The sequence below is a fragment of the Phoxinus phoxinus genome, assembly GCF_949152265.1.
Source record: "Phoxinus phoxinus genome assembly, chromosome: 6".
Lineage (NCBI taxonomy): Eukaryota > Metazoa > Chordata > Actinopteri > Cypriniformes > Leuciscidae > Phoxinus > Phoxinus phoxinus.
In genome coordinates this window covers 39164805-39182887 of record NC_136881.1, presented here as the reverse complement: position 1 = coordinate 39182887, position 18083 = coordinate 39164805, and the positions used below count along the sequence as shown (strand labels likewise).

Sequence of the window (18083 nt, the reverse complement as noted above, 5' to 3'; positions counted from 1 at the left end):
CGGGCTAATGCAAACAAAGACTGATTGTGCTTTTACAATATGAACTCTGGGCTATGCTCGCTAGCATAACATTAAATTCTTTATCTTATTTTTCGTTTTTTACTACAAACTATAAAGCAGTGGACTATAATCATTATTATAATACAATTTAATTGATAAAAGCATCATTGCACTCCGTGTTAAAAATAAGTATTATCGCTGTAAACACTGCTGGGCCATCTGACCAATCAACGCAGATTAGCGTCGCGCAGAGGAGGGGTTTGAAAAACGAGTCGTTGAACGATTCATTTGGGAGTCGGTGAGCAAATCAGGTAAAAATAAATGCATATTATACGAAAACAAAAGTGTTTTTTGTCATTGCATGCATGTAAAACTGTTGTTGGGGACTCCCACAACAACATTAGGAACATTTTAAATGTCATAATAGGTGCCCTTTAAAAATCCATAAAGATTTCACAGCAAAAAAGTCACATGACCCACGAACTGAAGGACACAGTTTAAAATTTGCACAAAAAAAAAACTATAAACCATCAACCAGACAACAGAAGGCAAGTAGTAGATTGTGTGCAACAGGTTTTTGATCATGTTGATAATTTAGATCAAATATAATACAGTATGAATTAAAGGGTTAAAAAAATAACATAAATAACAAAAATAAAATAACATTATTCTTGTCTCAGTTAAGACTAATGTATGATCTTACTCCAGTTTCCCCAGTTTACAGTGAGGATCCTTCAGTCCATCAGAGAGCAGCGTCAGACCTTCATCTCCTATTATATTCCCAGTCAGATCCAGTTCTCTGAGGAGTGAGTTTGATCTCAGAGCTGAAGTCAGAGCAGCACAAACTTCAGCTGTGATATTACAACATATCAACCTGTAGAACAACAACACACACTTTATTCTCTCAGTTCAGCGGGAACTATCCCTTATGAAAAGAAAATGTACATAAGGAATTGCTGCTTTTCATATCATAATGTATGTCATTTTATATTCAGTAATACACTTCATATTATATAGATGTATATGTGATCAGATATGGTACTGCATGTGTAATATATTGCAGATTATTTACTCATGCAACATAAACACACATATATAGAGAAATATATAATGCAATCGACATCGACAGCGCCCCCTGGAACGGGGTCCGAAAACTTGGTCCATAAATCAAACACGCTTGCATGGAATAATATAAAAATCAGTATACAGATCTATATAGATCTCATCGGTTCATATATCCTTCGTGCTTTTACTTTTTACGCCAGCCCAACAGGAAGTTGGCTATTTAGGGTAGTTTAAAAACACATGTTCTGGCATTTTAAATACTCCTCCTAGAGAATTCATCCCAACAATACCAAACTCGGTCAGCATGAAGTCAAGACATTGAGGATGAAAATTTGCCAGGGGATTTTTGATATCTCGAACGGTTTGGCCGTGGCGAGGAAACGAATTTATGGCGAATATTGGAAACAGGAAGTGTGTTATAACATCCTCATACATTAACTGATATTGATGAAACTTCAGCAGTGTGTTCGTTGTAAGAGGCCGATCACATGGATGTGACTATTGTGAGTCAAAGTTATAGCGCCACCAACTGGAAGCAGGAAGTGTGTCACACTCTTATTTTTACCCGATTTGCTTCAAACTTCATCTGTATAATGTAAGCACACGGCAGATGTAGACCTGTGAAAGGATTATTGATATCTTAAATACTGTTGCCATGGCAACGCATCAAACTTTAATATTCTTTTTTGATGTTTTAGAGACTTAGCATGCTTGAAATTGCATGAAACTCGACAGACACTTTACATTTCTTATCTAATAGACATGTGCAACGTTTCAGAAACGGGCGTGGTAAGGGGCTCAGTAGTGCCACCTTTAGTCAAAAATGGGGTGTTAGTTTTACCTACAGCAACCAAACTCGGTATGTATATTCTTCTCTTCGATCCGGACAACTTTCTAATTTACACTCATTAGCTCCGACCAACAGGAAGTCAAATATTTTGGTTTGAATGGAAGAAAATCTCAGAATTTTGCCAGTCTCTCTCAGTGTCTGTGTGTGTGTGAGAGAGGAGGGGGGCTTTAGTTTAACCCTTTCTCTGCTGTGTGCTACTTCTCGGGCACTTTTGGGGCCCTTAACGTGCTCGAAAACTCTTGAAACTTTATACACAGGTCAGAACCCGCGGCCATCAGGGCCGGGCTGAAGCTGGTACCCGGGCCCCCTTTAACGGAGTCCGAAAACTTGGTCCATATATCAAACACGCTTACATGAATTAGTATGAAACTCGGTACACATATAGATATCATCGGGCCGAACAACTTTCGTGCTCTAAGTTTTACGCCAGTCCAACAGGAAGTCTGCTATTATGGGTTGTATGAAAACGCATGCCCCTGGAATTATATATAGTCCTCCTAGAAAAATAATCCTATCGCCACCAAACTCGGTCAACATGAAGACAAGACATTGAGGATACTAAATTGCGGACGGATTTTTGATATCTCGAACGGTTTGGCCGTGGCGAGGAAACAAAATTATGGCGAGAAAAGAGAAACACGATGTGTTATAACGTCTTCATACATTTATTGATCTTGATGAAACTTCAGTAGCGTGTTTGTTGTAAGAGAGCGATCACATGGATGTAACTAATGTGAGTCAAAGTTATAGCGCCACCAACTGGCAGCAGGAAGTGTGTCACTTTCAAGATGCTTTTGACTAAAGTGGGGGGGTTATTTTTACCTACAGTCACAAAACTCGGTATGTATTTTGTGCACATCGAGCCGGACAACTTTCTCATTTACAGTCATTAGCTCCGACCAACAGGAAGTCAGATATTTTGGTTTGAATGTGGTTTTGTCTCTCTCTGACGGAGTTCCCCCTGCCATTCTGTGTGTGTGTGTGTGTGTGTGTCTGTCTGTCTGCCCCCCCCCCCCCCCGTGTGTGTGTGTGTTTGTGGGGAGGGGAGGGAGGGCACACACACAGACAGCCCCCCCCTGTCTGTGTGTGTGGGGAGGGGGGCAGAAAGACTCTATTAAAAATAGGTATACTGTGCCATCTAGTGTTTTATACTATGTATACATGTGTTTTTTCTTTTAAACAAGTGTTTTAAAGTACAGTAATTTCAATGAATATATATACCACACTTCATAGGAATTTTCGGTGTTGTGTACTTACAATGGCTGCTAATTTCATGTGTCCGTTAAGTCCATGAGACTGTAGGGTGTCTAATTTTTCATTTTAGGTTTCAGAAGGGTGCTCACGCATACTTTGTGGTTGATATGTGCCCTCGATGCGCACTTTTGCAAAACCCACACTGATGCAAGCTCTAAAGCAGACTTCTTCTGGACAGTCAAAGCGGAGTTACGTTATTGCCCGTTGTGCACAGGAACCCTAAAGGCACCGGGGTGGCGGATTTTTATATCTATATAAAATGTATATATATATATAAATAAATAAATATAGCTGCAAGCAGCGATGGAGGGCCCAAGCCGGTGGCACCGTCTTCCTGGTGCCTTTAGTGCAACTAAAGGCACCGGGGTGGCGGTGCCACCGGCTTGGGCCCGTAATCTCTGCTTGCAGCTATATTATTTTTTTATTATTTTCATTATAAATGTTTCATAATTTCAAGCTAGTTAAAAGCACTAGCACACCTGCATGTACTAATGTGTTTAGCCAAAAGACGATCACTGTGCTGAGGATAGGGATGGCTGACGCGAAACCAGTGTTGTTTTTGGCAGCCCTTTTAGTTTTAGTCTTAGTCTCTTATGGACGAAAATGCTTTTTAGTTTTAGTCACTTATAAACTTGATGGTTTTAGTCAAGTTTTAGTCGACGAAAACACAAAAAGATTTTAGTCAAGTTTTAGTAAAAAAAAAAAAAGTAGTCTTTAACAAATTAATTTAGGTTAAAAAGTATTGGAAATGGGCTTAGGTTTGACAAATTGTAGCAAGTGTTGCAATTCATAAAACAACAGTTAACCTTAAAACCTTTGCATAAAAAACTAGACTTTCTCGTTGATGGAGATGCAGTGCTGCCAAGCTGTACTTCATTGTCGCATTGGGCAGAAACCTTTTATCCCCATATTTCAATATTTTTTCCATGAATTGATGCTCTTCTAAAAAATTTTTTTACCAGTAATCACAGTAATAAAGGAATGGTTTAAAGTTTAAACAGCAAAACACTTTGAGCTACTAAAACATTACACAGATAAAGTGGTAACAGTGAAATCACTGTTTTACTCCAAAAAAGCCAGGAATAAAAACATTCTTACTTTGGCAATTGTGGCTTTATTTGAGAAATTGCTAAAGTGCAATGAACAACGTGCCCAAAATATAAGCTATTGAAGAACACATACTTATGCTCTACAACTTGTGCTTCAACTTGTCTGCCAGTGCAACAACAAGTTGCATATTATTTGTATACACAAACATCATACAACCCTGTCTATGTTTAACTTGTGCAAACTGCAATGTTGCAAACATTTGTGGCCACATTTACCGTCGTCTACCAATACTATGCATTCCGTTTTTCTTTCTGAGGGATTATACTGAAAGAATGTCCATAAATCATCTCGTCGTTTCCAACCACCAAGCCCGTTTATTGGCGTCGCCACCATGGTCTTTCGAAGATGTGTTGCGAGTGACTAGCCGCAGCCGCAGGTGTGTTGTTGTTGTGGTGCGCGGCATGGCGGCAGCCGGGTGGTGGGCGTACCCAAAACAAGGATAGGAAGCGGCAGCATTGCTGATACTTTTTTAGCTCTAAACAGACAGATTTCACGCAAAATAGGCAGAAATGACATGCATTGTGAACGTCAGACTTACAATAATTTTCGTTCCGTCACGTCTCGTCAACGAAAACTCGAAAACGTCTCGTCATGTTTTAGTCACCTTAGAGCCATTTTTAGCAAGTCATTGTTATGGCAAGATTCTATGTTTCATTGACCTGTTTTATTTTTCATGGACTCTTAGTAGATTGCAAAGAAATGCCATGTGTTTTGCCATTTGCAGTACAGTGTGAGAACAGGGAACTGCTCTCAGATCTATGCGTTTATGTACCTGGGGAGGTAGAAGGGGGAGACACTCCAGAAAACAGACGAACAAGGACCTCTGACCCCGGTGTCAGAAGGCCATTTGATGCAGGGGGGCTTAGTGGGCCAACTAGTGACGAATCTAAACTAGATATGGTTCCTTTGTCTATGGAAAACTACTGGGAGGAAGGCTCTGGGGGAAGAAGACCTTGGAAGAACTAGGATAAAAAGGTGGTTCAGTCTGTCTGGGGGGTGTCACTCTTCTGCACAGGGTAACAACTGTGTATTAGACTGCTCCTATTCTTGCAAGAATAAATACTTCTCTTTTTATAATTTGACTCTGAGTGTCTCTTACGCAGTGATGTTTGTTTAATGAATTTTTGCCACAACAACCTCATGTAACCTGTGCCATGCAGAAGTTCCGAAGGTAACGGTAGTATTCAAATCAAAGGTAATATTCTCAATATCATTATATCTATTTTTACAGTAAAAGAAAGGTATTTGGTCTCATAGAATTATGTGTTGGCCAATGGTAATTAAGTTTATGGCTCGCTTTTATGCGGAACATGAAGCTTTCGCATCTAATTGTAAAGACCTTATGGCACACCCCATTACTTTTGGCACGCCCCATCCCTGTCCTACCTTTATGCACACCCATTGCTCCAGGCTGCAGTTATCCCTACTAGGTTTTAATGGTGTTTGGACAATCGTCAACCTCACCACAGGCTCTACTCTTCAGCAAAATGGTGACCCCAAAAACTCACATACCAGAAAATCTTTTAAATTCCAGAATAATATATCATGAAACACTAACAGATCTCCCACTATATTAATATTGAGCAAAACACATTAAACACTTAATTTTAAAATGTGCTCTCCTTTAACAGTCAGAAGCAAAGCATGCTGGGAACTTGAAATCTATTGTAACTCATTCGATGAATGTGTGTGTATATAAAGTATGTGTGTGAACATACATTCACATTTATATGGGAACATGTATGTGCAATATATATACACAATAGGCCCTATGCACAGCTGCACTACTTCCTGAACTTAAGCAGGGTCCTTTGTTTCCTGTCTGCCAGGATTAGCCAAACTGATTAATCCAGGTGTGTCTGACCAACAACAATAATCAGACACACCTGGATTAATCAGTTTGGCCAATCCTGGCAGACAGGAAACAAAGGACCCTGCTTAAGTTCAGAAAGTAGTGCAGCTGTGCATAGGGCCTATAAAGGATACAACTTTGTAAATATTACATGTAATGCTATTTTTGTCTTCATTTATAAATATTTTATATGTATTAATATTTAGCCATACATGGTCAATGCCAGTGTTTGGAATAACGGCGTTTAAAATAACGGCGTTAGGTAACAACGTTATTTTTTCAGTAACGGGGTAATCGAACTAATTATTTTTCCCGTCGTTACAACGCCGTTAACGTTACTGGATGTTAAATGCGGTGCGTTATATGCACTGATTGAATAAACTGTGTAATCCGATTCCGAACGCTCCCTGGCTCGCAGCTAGTGAGGAGGTGGGTTAATAACGATGTAAGCGATTATGATTGGCTAAGGCAGAGTCATGTTTCATGGTAGCCAATCAGAGCCAGTGTTTTTACACACAGCCAGCACACGCGCCAGGCGCAACACACACACACACAACCGCGCGCTAAACAGATTTGACGGAGCAGCAGAGATGGCGAGTCAGGAGCAATCCGATGAAAAGTTGGTGGAGATATAAGCACTACTTCAAATTCATTGTGGTCAAAGGCAAGAACGTGCATGTAATGTGTACATTATGTCCAGGAGCGAAGACTTTGTCGACATCCGTTGTAAGCAACTCTAATTTAATGAAGCATGTCACATTGACACGCGCATCTACAAAGCTAGTGGCAAAAAACACCGATACCTCCACCACAGATGCTAGTTCGCCAGGTTGTTTTCTTGACCAGTTGTCTCAGGTTGAGAGAGTTTGATTTCATTTGCTAGAGTTATGCACTTTATATGGTGTAACCGTTTACTTTTCTTACAAAGATAATACTTGAAGTGCAGGATAAACCTCTTGCTGTCTGTCGACGTGCAATAAATATCGAACGTTATGTACAAACACCCGTCTGTTCTACTCATTTCAACTGACTTGTGAAAACTTCTCACAAAAATCCAAATTCTTTAGATTATAGCAACTTTTTTTTTAAACAGTAACGCAAATAGTTACTTTCCCTGGTAACGAGTTACTTTTATTATAGAGTAATTCAGTTACTAACTCAGTTACTTTTTGGAACAAGTAGTGAGTAACTATAACTAATTACTTTTTTAAAGTAACGTTCCCAACACTGGTCAATGCATATATTGCAGTATATTGAAAATATAAGCACTAGTTTCCCATATATGGAAATGTATTATGTAATATATCCCATTATATTTTGCAGTATATTCCCATATATTTTTGTTCCGTAAGGGTATTTACACTGCAAAAAAATTATAATAATAAATGAATCCCCAGGAGTTGAGAACCACTGACATAAAATGCATATGAATATCAGTCATCACTCTATATCTGCCAATAACGTATCTTAGTAAGATGATATTTAAATGCTTAGTTTTATGATCGAAGCTCTGTAATTTTAAAACATATAATGTAATGCAATAGGATCTATGCACAAACGCTGCTGTCGTATTTCCGGTATAATCTCAGCCAGCGTCTTTACTTCCGCATAGCGCGCTCTATAGCGAAGTGTACTAGCGGCAAAACTTCATTTTCTCAGAAACGGAGACAACGATTTTAGAAACCGATCGCTAGTCGGATTTCGCATGATATGAGAGAATACTCACCCTCAAAGTTGTCGATGTAGCTCGAAATATATGATTTAAAGCCTGTCTCTTTCTTATACTCTCAGGAGTGACAGCTGCCTCACAATATTGTTAACATCATTCACGTTAACCGCTGGAAGTAATTACTAATTTGCCATTATCTCCACCTAATGCAAAAACGGCTTCCGACGCAGCACCGGATGTAACTGGGCGTGCCGAGACAAAACGCGGAAGAGATCGTGCATAGAGCACATACAATGATGATTGAGAGATGAACTAATAAACCTTCCTCAAAAGCCTGATGATCATATTTGATACATTTGAACATGATTTATCAAAAAAGATGTATGGATAATCAAGTAAAGCTAAGTTGCTTCAGTCCAGAAAATTATAATCTTGAAATATTTCTAACATTATAAAGATTATTCTTGTGTTTACTTAAGATTTCACAGCAAAAAGTCACATGACCCACTGAAGGCACACGTTTTTAAATTATACTTGCCTTTTACTTGCTAAAAAAACTATAAACCATCAACCAGACAACAGAAGGCAAGTAGTAGATTGTGTGCAACAGGTTTTTGATCATGTTGATAATTTAGATCAAATATGATACAGTATGAATTAAAGGGTTAAAATAACATTATTATTGTCTCAGTTAAGATTAATGTATGATCTTACGTCAGTTTCTCCAGTTTACAGAGATGATCCTTCAGTCCATTAGAGAGCAGCATCAGACCTTTATCTCCTATTATATTCCCAGACAGATCCAGTTCTCTGAGGAGTGAGTTTGATCTCAGAGCTGAAGCCAGAGCAGCACAACCTTCAGCTGTAATCTTACAACATCTCAACCTGTAGAAAAACAACACACACTTTAATCTCTCAGTTCAGCAGGAACTATCCCTTATGAAAAGAAATATATTTACCATATATGAATGATCAATATATTAAATGGTTTAACAGTATATTTGAAAATATACAGAATAATATATTGTGTTAATATATTACAATATACTGAATAATACATAAGGAATTGCTGCTTTTCATATATAGAAAATGTGTGACGATATATTTACTAATATATCATAATGTATGTCATTTTATATTCAGTAATACACTTCATAATATATAGATGTATATGTGATCAGATATGGTACTGCATGTGTAATATATTGCAGATATATTTACTCATGTAACAAACACACACATATATATATATATATATATATTATATATATTATATAATGTAATATATTTCTTATATTTTTTAATTATTTCCATTATAAATGTTTCATGATTTCAAGCTAGTTAAAAGCACTAGCACACCTGCATGTACTAATGTATTTAGCCATAAGACGATCACTGTGCTAAGGAGTGCACAGCCATTACTTTTAAAATATAGTAATTGTAGTATTAATGGTGTTTGGACAATTGTCAACGTCACCACAGGCTCTACTCTTCAGCACAATGACCCCAAAAACTCACACATACCAGGAAATCTTTTAAATCCCAGAATAATAGATCATGAAACATTAACAGATCTCCCCATATTAAAATTGAGCAAAACACATTAAATAACACTTCATTTTAACATTTGCTCTCTTTTAACAGTCAGAAGCAAAGCATGCTGGGAACTAGAAATCTATTGTAACTCATTCCATGAATGTGTGTGTGTGTGTGTATATATATATGTATATTTTTTGTCTTCATTTATACATATTTGATATGTATTAATATATAGCCATGCATGGTCAATGCATATATTGCAGTATATTGAAAATATAAGCACTAGTTTCCCATATATGGAAATGTATTATGCAATATATCGCATTATATTTTTCAGTATATTCCCATATATTTTTGTTCCATAAGGGTATTTGCACGGCAAAAAAAAAAATAATCCCCAGGACCAGAGTTGATACCCACTGACATAAAATGCATGTAAATATCAGTTGTCACTCTATATCTGCCAATAACGTGTCTTAGTAAAGATGATATTTAAATGCTTAGTTTTATGATCAAAGCTCTGTAGTTTTAAAACATATAATGTAATGCAATAGGGTCTATGCACGAACGCTGCTGTCGTATTTCCGGTAGAATCTCAGCCAGCGTCTTTACTTCCGCATAGCGCGCTCTATAGCGAAGTGTACTAGCGCCAAAACTTCATTTTCTCAGAAACGGAGACAACGATTTTAGAAACCGATCGCTAGTCGGATTTCGCATGATATGAGAGAATACTCATTGAATTAAAGGGTTAAAATAACATTCTTGTCTCAGTTAAGATTAATGTATGATCTTACTCCAGTTTCTCCAGTTTACAGTGAGGATCCTTCAGTCTATCAGAGAGCAGCATCAGACCTTTATCTCCTATTATATTCCCAGTCAGATCCAGTTCTCTGACGTGTGAGTTTGATCTCAGAGCTGAAGTCAGAGCAGCACAACCTTCAGCTGTGATATTACACCCCCACAACCTGTAGAACAACAACACACACTTTAATCTCTCAGTTCAGCAGGAACTATCCCTTATGAAAAGAAAATATATTTACCAAATATGAATGATCGATATATGAAATGGTTTAAAAGTATATTTGAAAATATACAGAATAATATATTGTGTTAATATTACAATATACTGAATAATACATAAGGAATTGCCACTTTTCATATATAGAAAAATATTTGACAATATATTTACTAATATATCATAATGTATGTAATTTAATATTCAGTACTACACTTCATAATCATAGAACAGAGAAAGATCACTACCACACACACACACACACACACACACACACGATGATTGTCCTCAGACTTACTGAGCTGATCTGGAGGCTTTAACTACAGGCAAGAGCTTCTGAAGTACTTCATCTGGTGACGTGAGGTTTTGGCCTTGACTGGTGCTTATGTATTTCTTTAACTCAAACTCATCCAAACACTCCGAGGTTAATAAAACAAAGACAACAGCTGACCACTGTGACGAGGACAATCTGGTGCTTGAAAGACCTCCTAATCCGAGACACTCCTGGATTTCCTTTACGAGAGAATGATCACCCAGTTCATTTAAACAGTGGAACAGATTGATGGATTTCTCTGGTGAGGGATTCATTCTTATTCTTGTTTTGATGTATTCAACCGTTTTCCCTTTACTGAACGAGATTTTACTAACATGCGTCACAAGTCCTTTCAGGAGCGTCTGATTGGACTCCCGTGAGAGACCCAGAAGAAACCGCAGGAAAAGATCCAGATGTCCATTTCTACTCTGCAGAGCCTCATCCACGGCTCTTTGATGCAGGTCAAATATCGTGTGACACGTGAACTCATGTGCATGTTTTGAGCTGAGGCTTTCATTGAGCACAACCCTCTTGTTCAGCAGGAATGAAAGCAGCACATAAAGAGCTCCTAAATGCTCCTGAATGCTCAGATGAACAAAGCAGAAGACATTCCTCTGATACAAGCCCAACTCCTCTCTGAAGATCTGAGTGCACAATCCCGAGTAAACTGATGCCTCCGTCTCATCAATGCCACACTCTCTCAGGTCTTCCTCATAGAAGATCAGGTTCCCTTTCACAAGCTGCTGGAAGGCCAGTTTCCCCAGTTTGAGGATCATGTCTTCATCCTTCACTTTCTTCTCATAGACCTTCTCTTGTTTGATGTTGGTCTGAATGATCAGGAAGTGTGTGTACATTTGAGTGAGAGTCTTGGGTATTTTTCTTTTCCATGATTTCCTCAACATCTTCTCTAAAACAGTGGCTGAGATCCAGCAAAACACTGGGATGTGGCACATGATGAAGAGGCTCCTTGATGACTTCAGGTGTGTGATGATTTTATCAGCCAGACTCTGATTGCTGATTCTCTTCCTGAAGTATTCCTCCTTCTGTGGATCATTGAATCCCCGTACCTCAGTCACTCGATGGACACACTCAGAGGGGACGAGATCGGCTGCTGCTGGTCTGGAGGTGATCCAGATGAGAGCCGAGGGAAGCAGATTCCCCGCAATGAGGTTCGTCAGCAGCACGTCCACTGAGGCGGATTCAGATATATTACACAGTTTCACATTAAAATCCAGAGACAGACGACACTCGTCCAGACCATCAAAAACATAGACAACTTTATATTCACCACTGAATGGTTTCATTTCTGTTGTTTCAGGGAAAAAAACATGAAGAAGCTCTGAAAGACTGAGTGTTTTGTCCTTCAATAGGTTGAGCTCTCTGAAAGGAAGTGGAAATATGAGCTGGATCTCCTGATTCTCTGTCCCTTCGGCCCAGTCCAGGATGAACTTCTGCACAGAGAATGTTTTTCCAATGCCAGCGACTCCTTTTGTCAGCACAGTCCTGATAGGTTTGTCTTGTCCAGGTAAAGGACTAAAGATATCTGTGCATTTGATCGGTGTGTCCTCTGTTGCTGATCTCCTGGATTGAGTCTCAATCTGTCTCACCTCATGCTCATTATTGATCTCTCCACAATCACTCTCTGTGATGTAGAGATCAGTGTAGATCTCATTCAGCAGTGTTGGGTTTCCATGCTTTGCTGTTCCCTCATAAAGACACTGAAACTTCTTGTTCAAATTTGACCTAAAGGTCTTTATGGGTTCAGCATGTTGATGATCACTGCTGTAAGATTAAATACAAAATTGTTACAATTCTTACAAGCATATGCAATATAGTTTTTAGATAACCAATATTAATGCAGTATAATACGCATGGTTTTATATTGCGATATTGTCATAATATCAGTACATGTCTTTATCATTTATATTAAAGGTCCAACATAATATTAGAGAAACAGAGAAAAAACACACCAGAAGGTTTGTCGGAAGAGTTTGAAATGCAGTGGTGGAATGTATATCTATAGCTCAGAAGAGTGTGATACTAAAACCGTCCAAGTTATAAGATGTACAAGTTATTTTCTCACGAGTGATGTACTGAAAGAGAAATTCAGTGTTAAATATTATTCTAGTCAGAATCAGAGGTGCAAAGCAATCATTTGAATAACATTCAAGAAAGGATCCCAGGTGTTACTGAGGGTTTAAGGGAACCTCAAAGCAAAAACCACACATTAATAATCATAATGCTAGTTACATAGATAACTGTGGTTCTGTGAATTATTGATGACTGCCAAAGGCGTTGCCTAAGCACTAGACCAGGGTCCTCAAATCCGGCCCTGGAGGGCCACTGTCCTGCAGAGTTTAGCTCAAACCCTGATCAAACTCTCCTACCTGTAATCTTCCAGTAAATCTGAAGACTTTGATTAGCTTCTTCAAGTGTGTTTGATTGGGCTGGAACTAAACTCTGCAGGGGAGTGCCCCTTCAGGACCGGATTTGAGGAACCCTGCACTAGTGGATACTCGCAGCATCAGCTAGATAGGTTGAGATAATATATCAACAAAGTCACATACTGACAGGCTGAGCCTCAAGTATAACAGCCACATTAACTCTGTTTGATCTGTTTGTATAAGAAAAATGGTAGCAGCCACATAACACCTTAATGCTTGCTCAAGATAAGATGTGATCCTGCGGCTGATCTAATTGGTACGAACACTGAAGATCAATCAAATTAACTCACTGATACACAAACTGAAGAAGCAGCACTTCAGGCAGAAAAGATGGATTTGGTCGAAACAAAACGGCAGAATCATCAAACGCATGGTCGTCTCACACCCTTAAAAAATATATACATTGGAGAAAATACTCTTTTTCTTTTGATGACACTATTTTTACATCAAATTTTGTAAATACTCAGAGGGTTTTCTATTTTAATAGGTTCAATCTCTTCAGGCACTTAAAGCTAGGGTAGGTAATCCTGTTCAGAAACATTTTTTTTATACTGGGTGAAATGGTCCTTCCATTCTGATAGTAGTCAATACATTATTTGTTCAGAAAAAGGAATAAAAGGGGCTTCCGGCTGGAACATCAGCCATGACGGTCGCACAGTAAAGAGCTCCCGAGGTAACCCGCGAAATACGACTAAAAGCCCCATTTATAGTGATGATAAAGTAAGAATTTAACTTAAAGGACGGGGCAAGACACTACCGTAAGCATTTAATTTATTTCTGAGGCATTCTGAACAGTAAGATACAATTTTATCCTCGACGGTCAAGGCTAACTAGCAAAAGATGACGGACGTCGAAATTTTGCAAGAACTGAGGCAATTTCGCCAAGAAAACAGACAGCAATTTGAGGAACTAAGAAGTGATATATCAGGTCTTAATAAAAGACTAGGTGAGGCGGAAGACCGGATCGAAAAAGCCGAAGAACGGATACAAGCCTCAGAGGATGCAGCAGTGTAGATGCTAAAGCTACACACGAGGTTAGAGAAGAAGCTAACAGAAATGGAAAGTCACAGCAGACGCGATAATCTAAGGATATACGGGGTGGCAGAAGAGACCGAAAAAGACTCTGATAACATGCTGTCTTTTGTGGACAAACTTCTTCGCGAGGGCCTTCAATTGTCGGAAGAAGTGCCTGACTTACAAATTCAGAGAGCACATCGCTCGCTAGGCCCTCAACCAACAGCTGGTGCACCACCTCGCTCTATTGTGGTCAAGTTTTTGAGCTTCAAGGTGAAAGAGATGCTGCTGCATAAAGCGTGGCGAGTAAAAGGATTCAAGTGGAAAGACAGTCATGTAAATCTTGATCATGATTATCCGCCATCCATCATTGCTAAAAGAAAGGAGTAAGCTGAAATTCAGAGGATGTTGAAAGCGCGCAATGTGAAGTTTCAAACGTTATTCCCCGCGAGGTTACGCGTGATGCACGAAGATGGAACCGGAATATACGACTCACCAACTGAAGCAGCCACAGACCTTGTGAAAAGAGGATACACGATCACGACAATGCCAGCACCGCCACCGGCATCATTGGCTGAGCGGATAAAACAGCTGTCCTGGACCCGAGTGAATCGGCGCGCTAAGAAGTCTACACGCGACCCCTCTCGCGACACCAGCTACAAGGGTAGGCTTCGCACATTTCGGAGGGCCACCCCGGCCGCGACAGCCGACTAAAATTTAAACGAAATGATGGGAACCTCTAAGTGTTTTTTTCGTTATTATTAAGACATGGTGGTGAGTAGATTGTGAAGGTTGATCAGATGGGTTATGTAAGAGGAGCTTTCAAGATGCTGTGAACCAACAAGGACCCCCTTCACTGAACCCAGTTGAAGGGTTTTGCCTTGGAACGCCCCCTCGGGCCTAGGGTCTAAACGGGTAGACCCCTACACAGGAAGTCACTTTCCCCATTTTTTTTTTTTCTTTCTCTTCTTTTTCTTTTTACATTTTGTTATATTTTATGTTGTTCTGTTTGTTTGTATTTTGTGTATGTTTCTTTGTTCATTGTACTCTGCTGTTCCACGCAGAGATGGGAAGAGTAACGTGTTTAATTTTTTTTTTGGTTAACCATTGACACAATCACATGTCCAATAGATCTATAAAACTTGTATCACTTAACATAAATGGCATACTTAACCCAGTTAAGAGGTCTAAAATGTTATCTCAATTGAAAAGGGACAAGGTCCAGATAGCATACATACAAGAATCCCACCTTAGTGATAATGAACATGCTAAATTAAACAAAATGGGATACACAAAAGTATATTTCTCCTCACATGACTTGGGTAGACGTAGAGGAGTGGCGATTTTGTTGTGCAGTGCGGTAAATTTTGAATTTATATCTGAACACAAAGATAAAGAAGGGAGGTACATAATGGTAATCAGTAAAATTGAGGGAACCTTAGTGAGTCTGTTCAATGTTTATATTCCACCAGGTAGTGATTGGTCATTTTACAAACATGTACTTGAAACAATGACAACAAAGAGTCAAGGGGTTCTAATATGTGGGGGAGATTTTAACATTCGACTAAATCCGAAAAAAGACAGTTCAAATGGCAATCCTGACACTAATTTTTTTTACAAAAAAGTAAATAATTTCCTTAAAGAAGTGGGAATAGTGGATATATGGAGGGAAATTAACCCAACTGGGCGTGATTACACTCATTATTCTGGGGCACACAATGTTTACTCCAGAATAGATTTATTTTTGATGTTCAAAAGCGATATATTTCGAGTGACAAATTGTGACATTGGAATAAGTGCACTCTCAGACCATAATCCGGTTAACTTATCCCTTAACCTTAATGGTAAAATAAAGTCTACTCTATGGAGATTAAATACAAATATTCTGAATGACAAGGAAATTATGAACAAATTGAAATTCGAAATTGAAACCTATCTGGAATACAATGACAATAGCCGCGTTTCCATTACAGATTTGCGCAAATGTTTTGCGCTATTATCTAAATATCGATAAAAACTATTGCGAAATGACGGCGTTTCCATTAACCGATGTTATGCAACTAAAACGTCCTTTTTTCTCTCGCGATAAGTCATTCAAAAAATCACGGCAACGGACGTTGGTTTATATAATCTCACAGCCACCGCATTAGACATTATTATTACTAATGGAAGGAGACGTAGGCCTACGTGTTATCCAAGCATTAATGGCAGGGAAAGACCCTTATACTCCGAACAATAAGGAGTTTCTGGGTGTTTCACCCTCGTTTCTGCTCTGAGGTTTTGATTGTGCCATTTCTTTGAAGTTTAGAATCCAGTATTCCTATAGGCTAATTATTGTTTCTGTTATGAATTTAATAAAGAACTCTGTCTCCTATTCCAAACGATCCATGTAGGCTACTTTTGTGTCCATTCATTTTTTCCTTTTTAGACCCGTAATTGAAAAACTAAAAATGCACAACTGCTGCGCAAAAAAGTAAATATCGACGAATTTTCAGATTTTTGTTTAATTACTTTTTGCCCCTTTATTAAACATGTAAAATATTCACAAATTAATATGGAAAACATGTCGATTTTACTGGTTTTCTAAGGCCAAATTAGAACCTGGAATTGATATTTTCCCGCAGTGCTGAATGAGAAGAGCCAATATAGGCCTATTATTAAACTATTGTTTTCTAAGTCGGCTAAAAACATCTCCATCTCCGCTGTTAAGCAGATGCGCTTTTAGAGAGAAATGCACCTTTCATACGGATTACTTAATCAGAATAAAATGTATTAGCTTTCGATTCGAATTTGTTCGTTTTAAAGTGGACATTTCAAGCTTTAGGCTATATTTTGTTTCAGTTCTCACGCTCCAGTTTACGGAGATCATGAAAACGCGCCTGATTGTTTTATTTTATTTTACAAAAGCACAACGTTTTCTTGTTATTGTTTAAACAAATAAAAGTAGTTACAAATAATGTATTATTATTTTCTGTATGTCCAGAAATGATTCTTTATATATGATTTTAAATTGTTTCACTGTTGATAGGAAAAAGTGTTCGCGTGCGCGCCTCCGTGCCATCCAGTGCGCGTTCCACACTCCGCTCCACAAACCCTTGGATATGCGTCAAAATCTTGTGTTTATTTGTGATAATCTTAGTCCTGTATTATAGTCTAACCCGTATTATGAATGACATTTGACGAATTGCTTTGTTCCTTTTTTGGATAAAAGCGTCTTCTAAATATGTAGCCTAGTAATAATGATGATAATTATTATTATTTGCGTACACGGACCCCAAACACACCGCGTCTTCCTAAGTCAGGCGACTGTAAATGCGCAAAAACTGTTTCCATTGCAGTTTTGCGAAATATTCCTTTTTCGAATTGCCTGAAAAACCCCCTCATGCGAGCGTAAAAACTTTTTTGCGATAAAAGCGAGTTTTTGCGAAATTGACATGTTTCCATTGGGCGTATTTTCAATTCGCAATTTCAATTTGCGCAATTTGAAGGGTAATGGAAACGCGGCTACTGATGCAGTCTCACCAGTCATTTTATGGGATGCTTTAAAAGCAGTGCTTCGTGGGAAAATTATTGCAATTTCTTCTAATGTAAAGAAATTAAAAAAACAAAAATTACTAGATCTTGAGATTAAACTTAAAGAATTGCAGAAAGAACATTCATCTTCTCTAAAAGATACAGTGAAAGTAATAATGTTCGAAGTTAAAAAGGAGAAATAAGCACACAGGACATTCAAAAAAAGCTTCTTTTCACAAAACAACAATACTATGATACTGGAGGCAAAGCACTTAAACTTCTGTCATATAGATTAAGGAAACAACAGGCGGAAAGAACAATTTTTAAAATTAAACATCCAGAAACAAACCAAATTCAAACTAACTTAGAACAAATACAACAGTGTTTTGAGGATTATTACCGGAAATTATATTCTCAACCCCAATTAAAAAGTACTACTGAAATT

General features: G+C 38.3%; 1 protein-coding gene across 5 annotated transcripts in view; it reads right to left on the bottom strand.

Annotated features, from left to right (window-relative positions):
* LOC307000585 (NACHT, LRR and PYD domains-containing protein 3-like) overlaps positions 1-18083 on the bottom strand; it is a 34906-nt gene that overhangs the window by 5513 nt on the left and 11310 nt on the right. The window contains exons 2-5 of one of the 5 annotated variants that reach the window (XM_079616245.1): positions 10653-12449; positions 10134-10304; positions 8515-8685; positions 704-874 (exon numbers count right to left, since the gene is read on the bottom strand). In XM_079616245.1, the coding sequence (XP_079472371.1) occupies positions 704-874; positions 8515-8685; positions 10134-10304; positions 10653-12449 (2310 nt within the window). The remainder of the gene's footprint in view (positions 1-703; positions 875-8514; positions 8686-10133; positions 10305-10652; positions 12450-18083) is intronic. The other 4 variants (XM_079616246.1, XM_079616247.1, XM_079616249.1 and 1 more) reach the window with 4 other exon arrangements.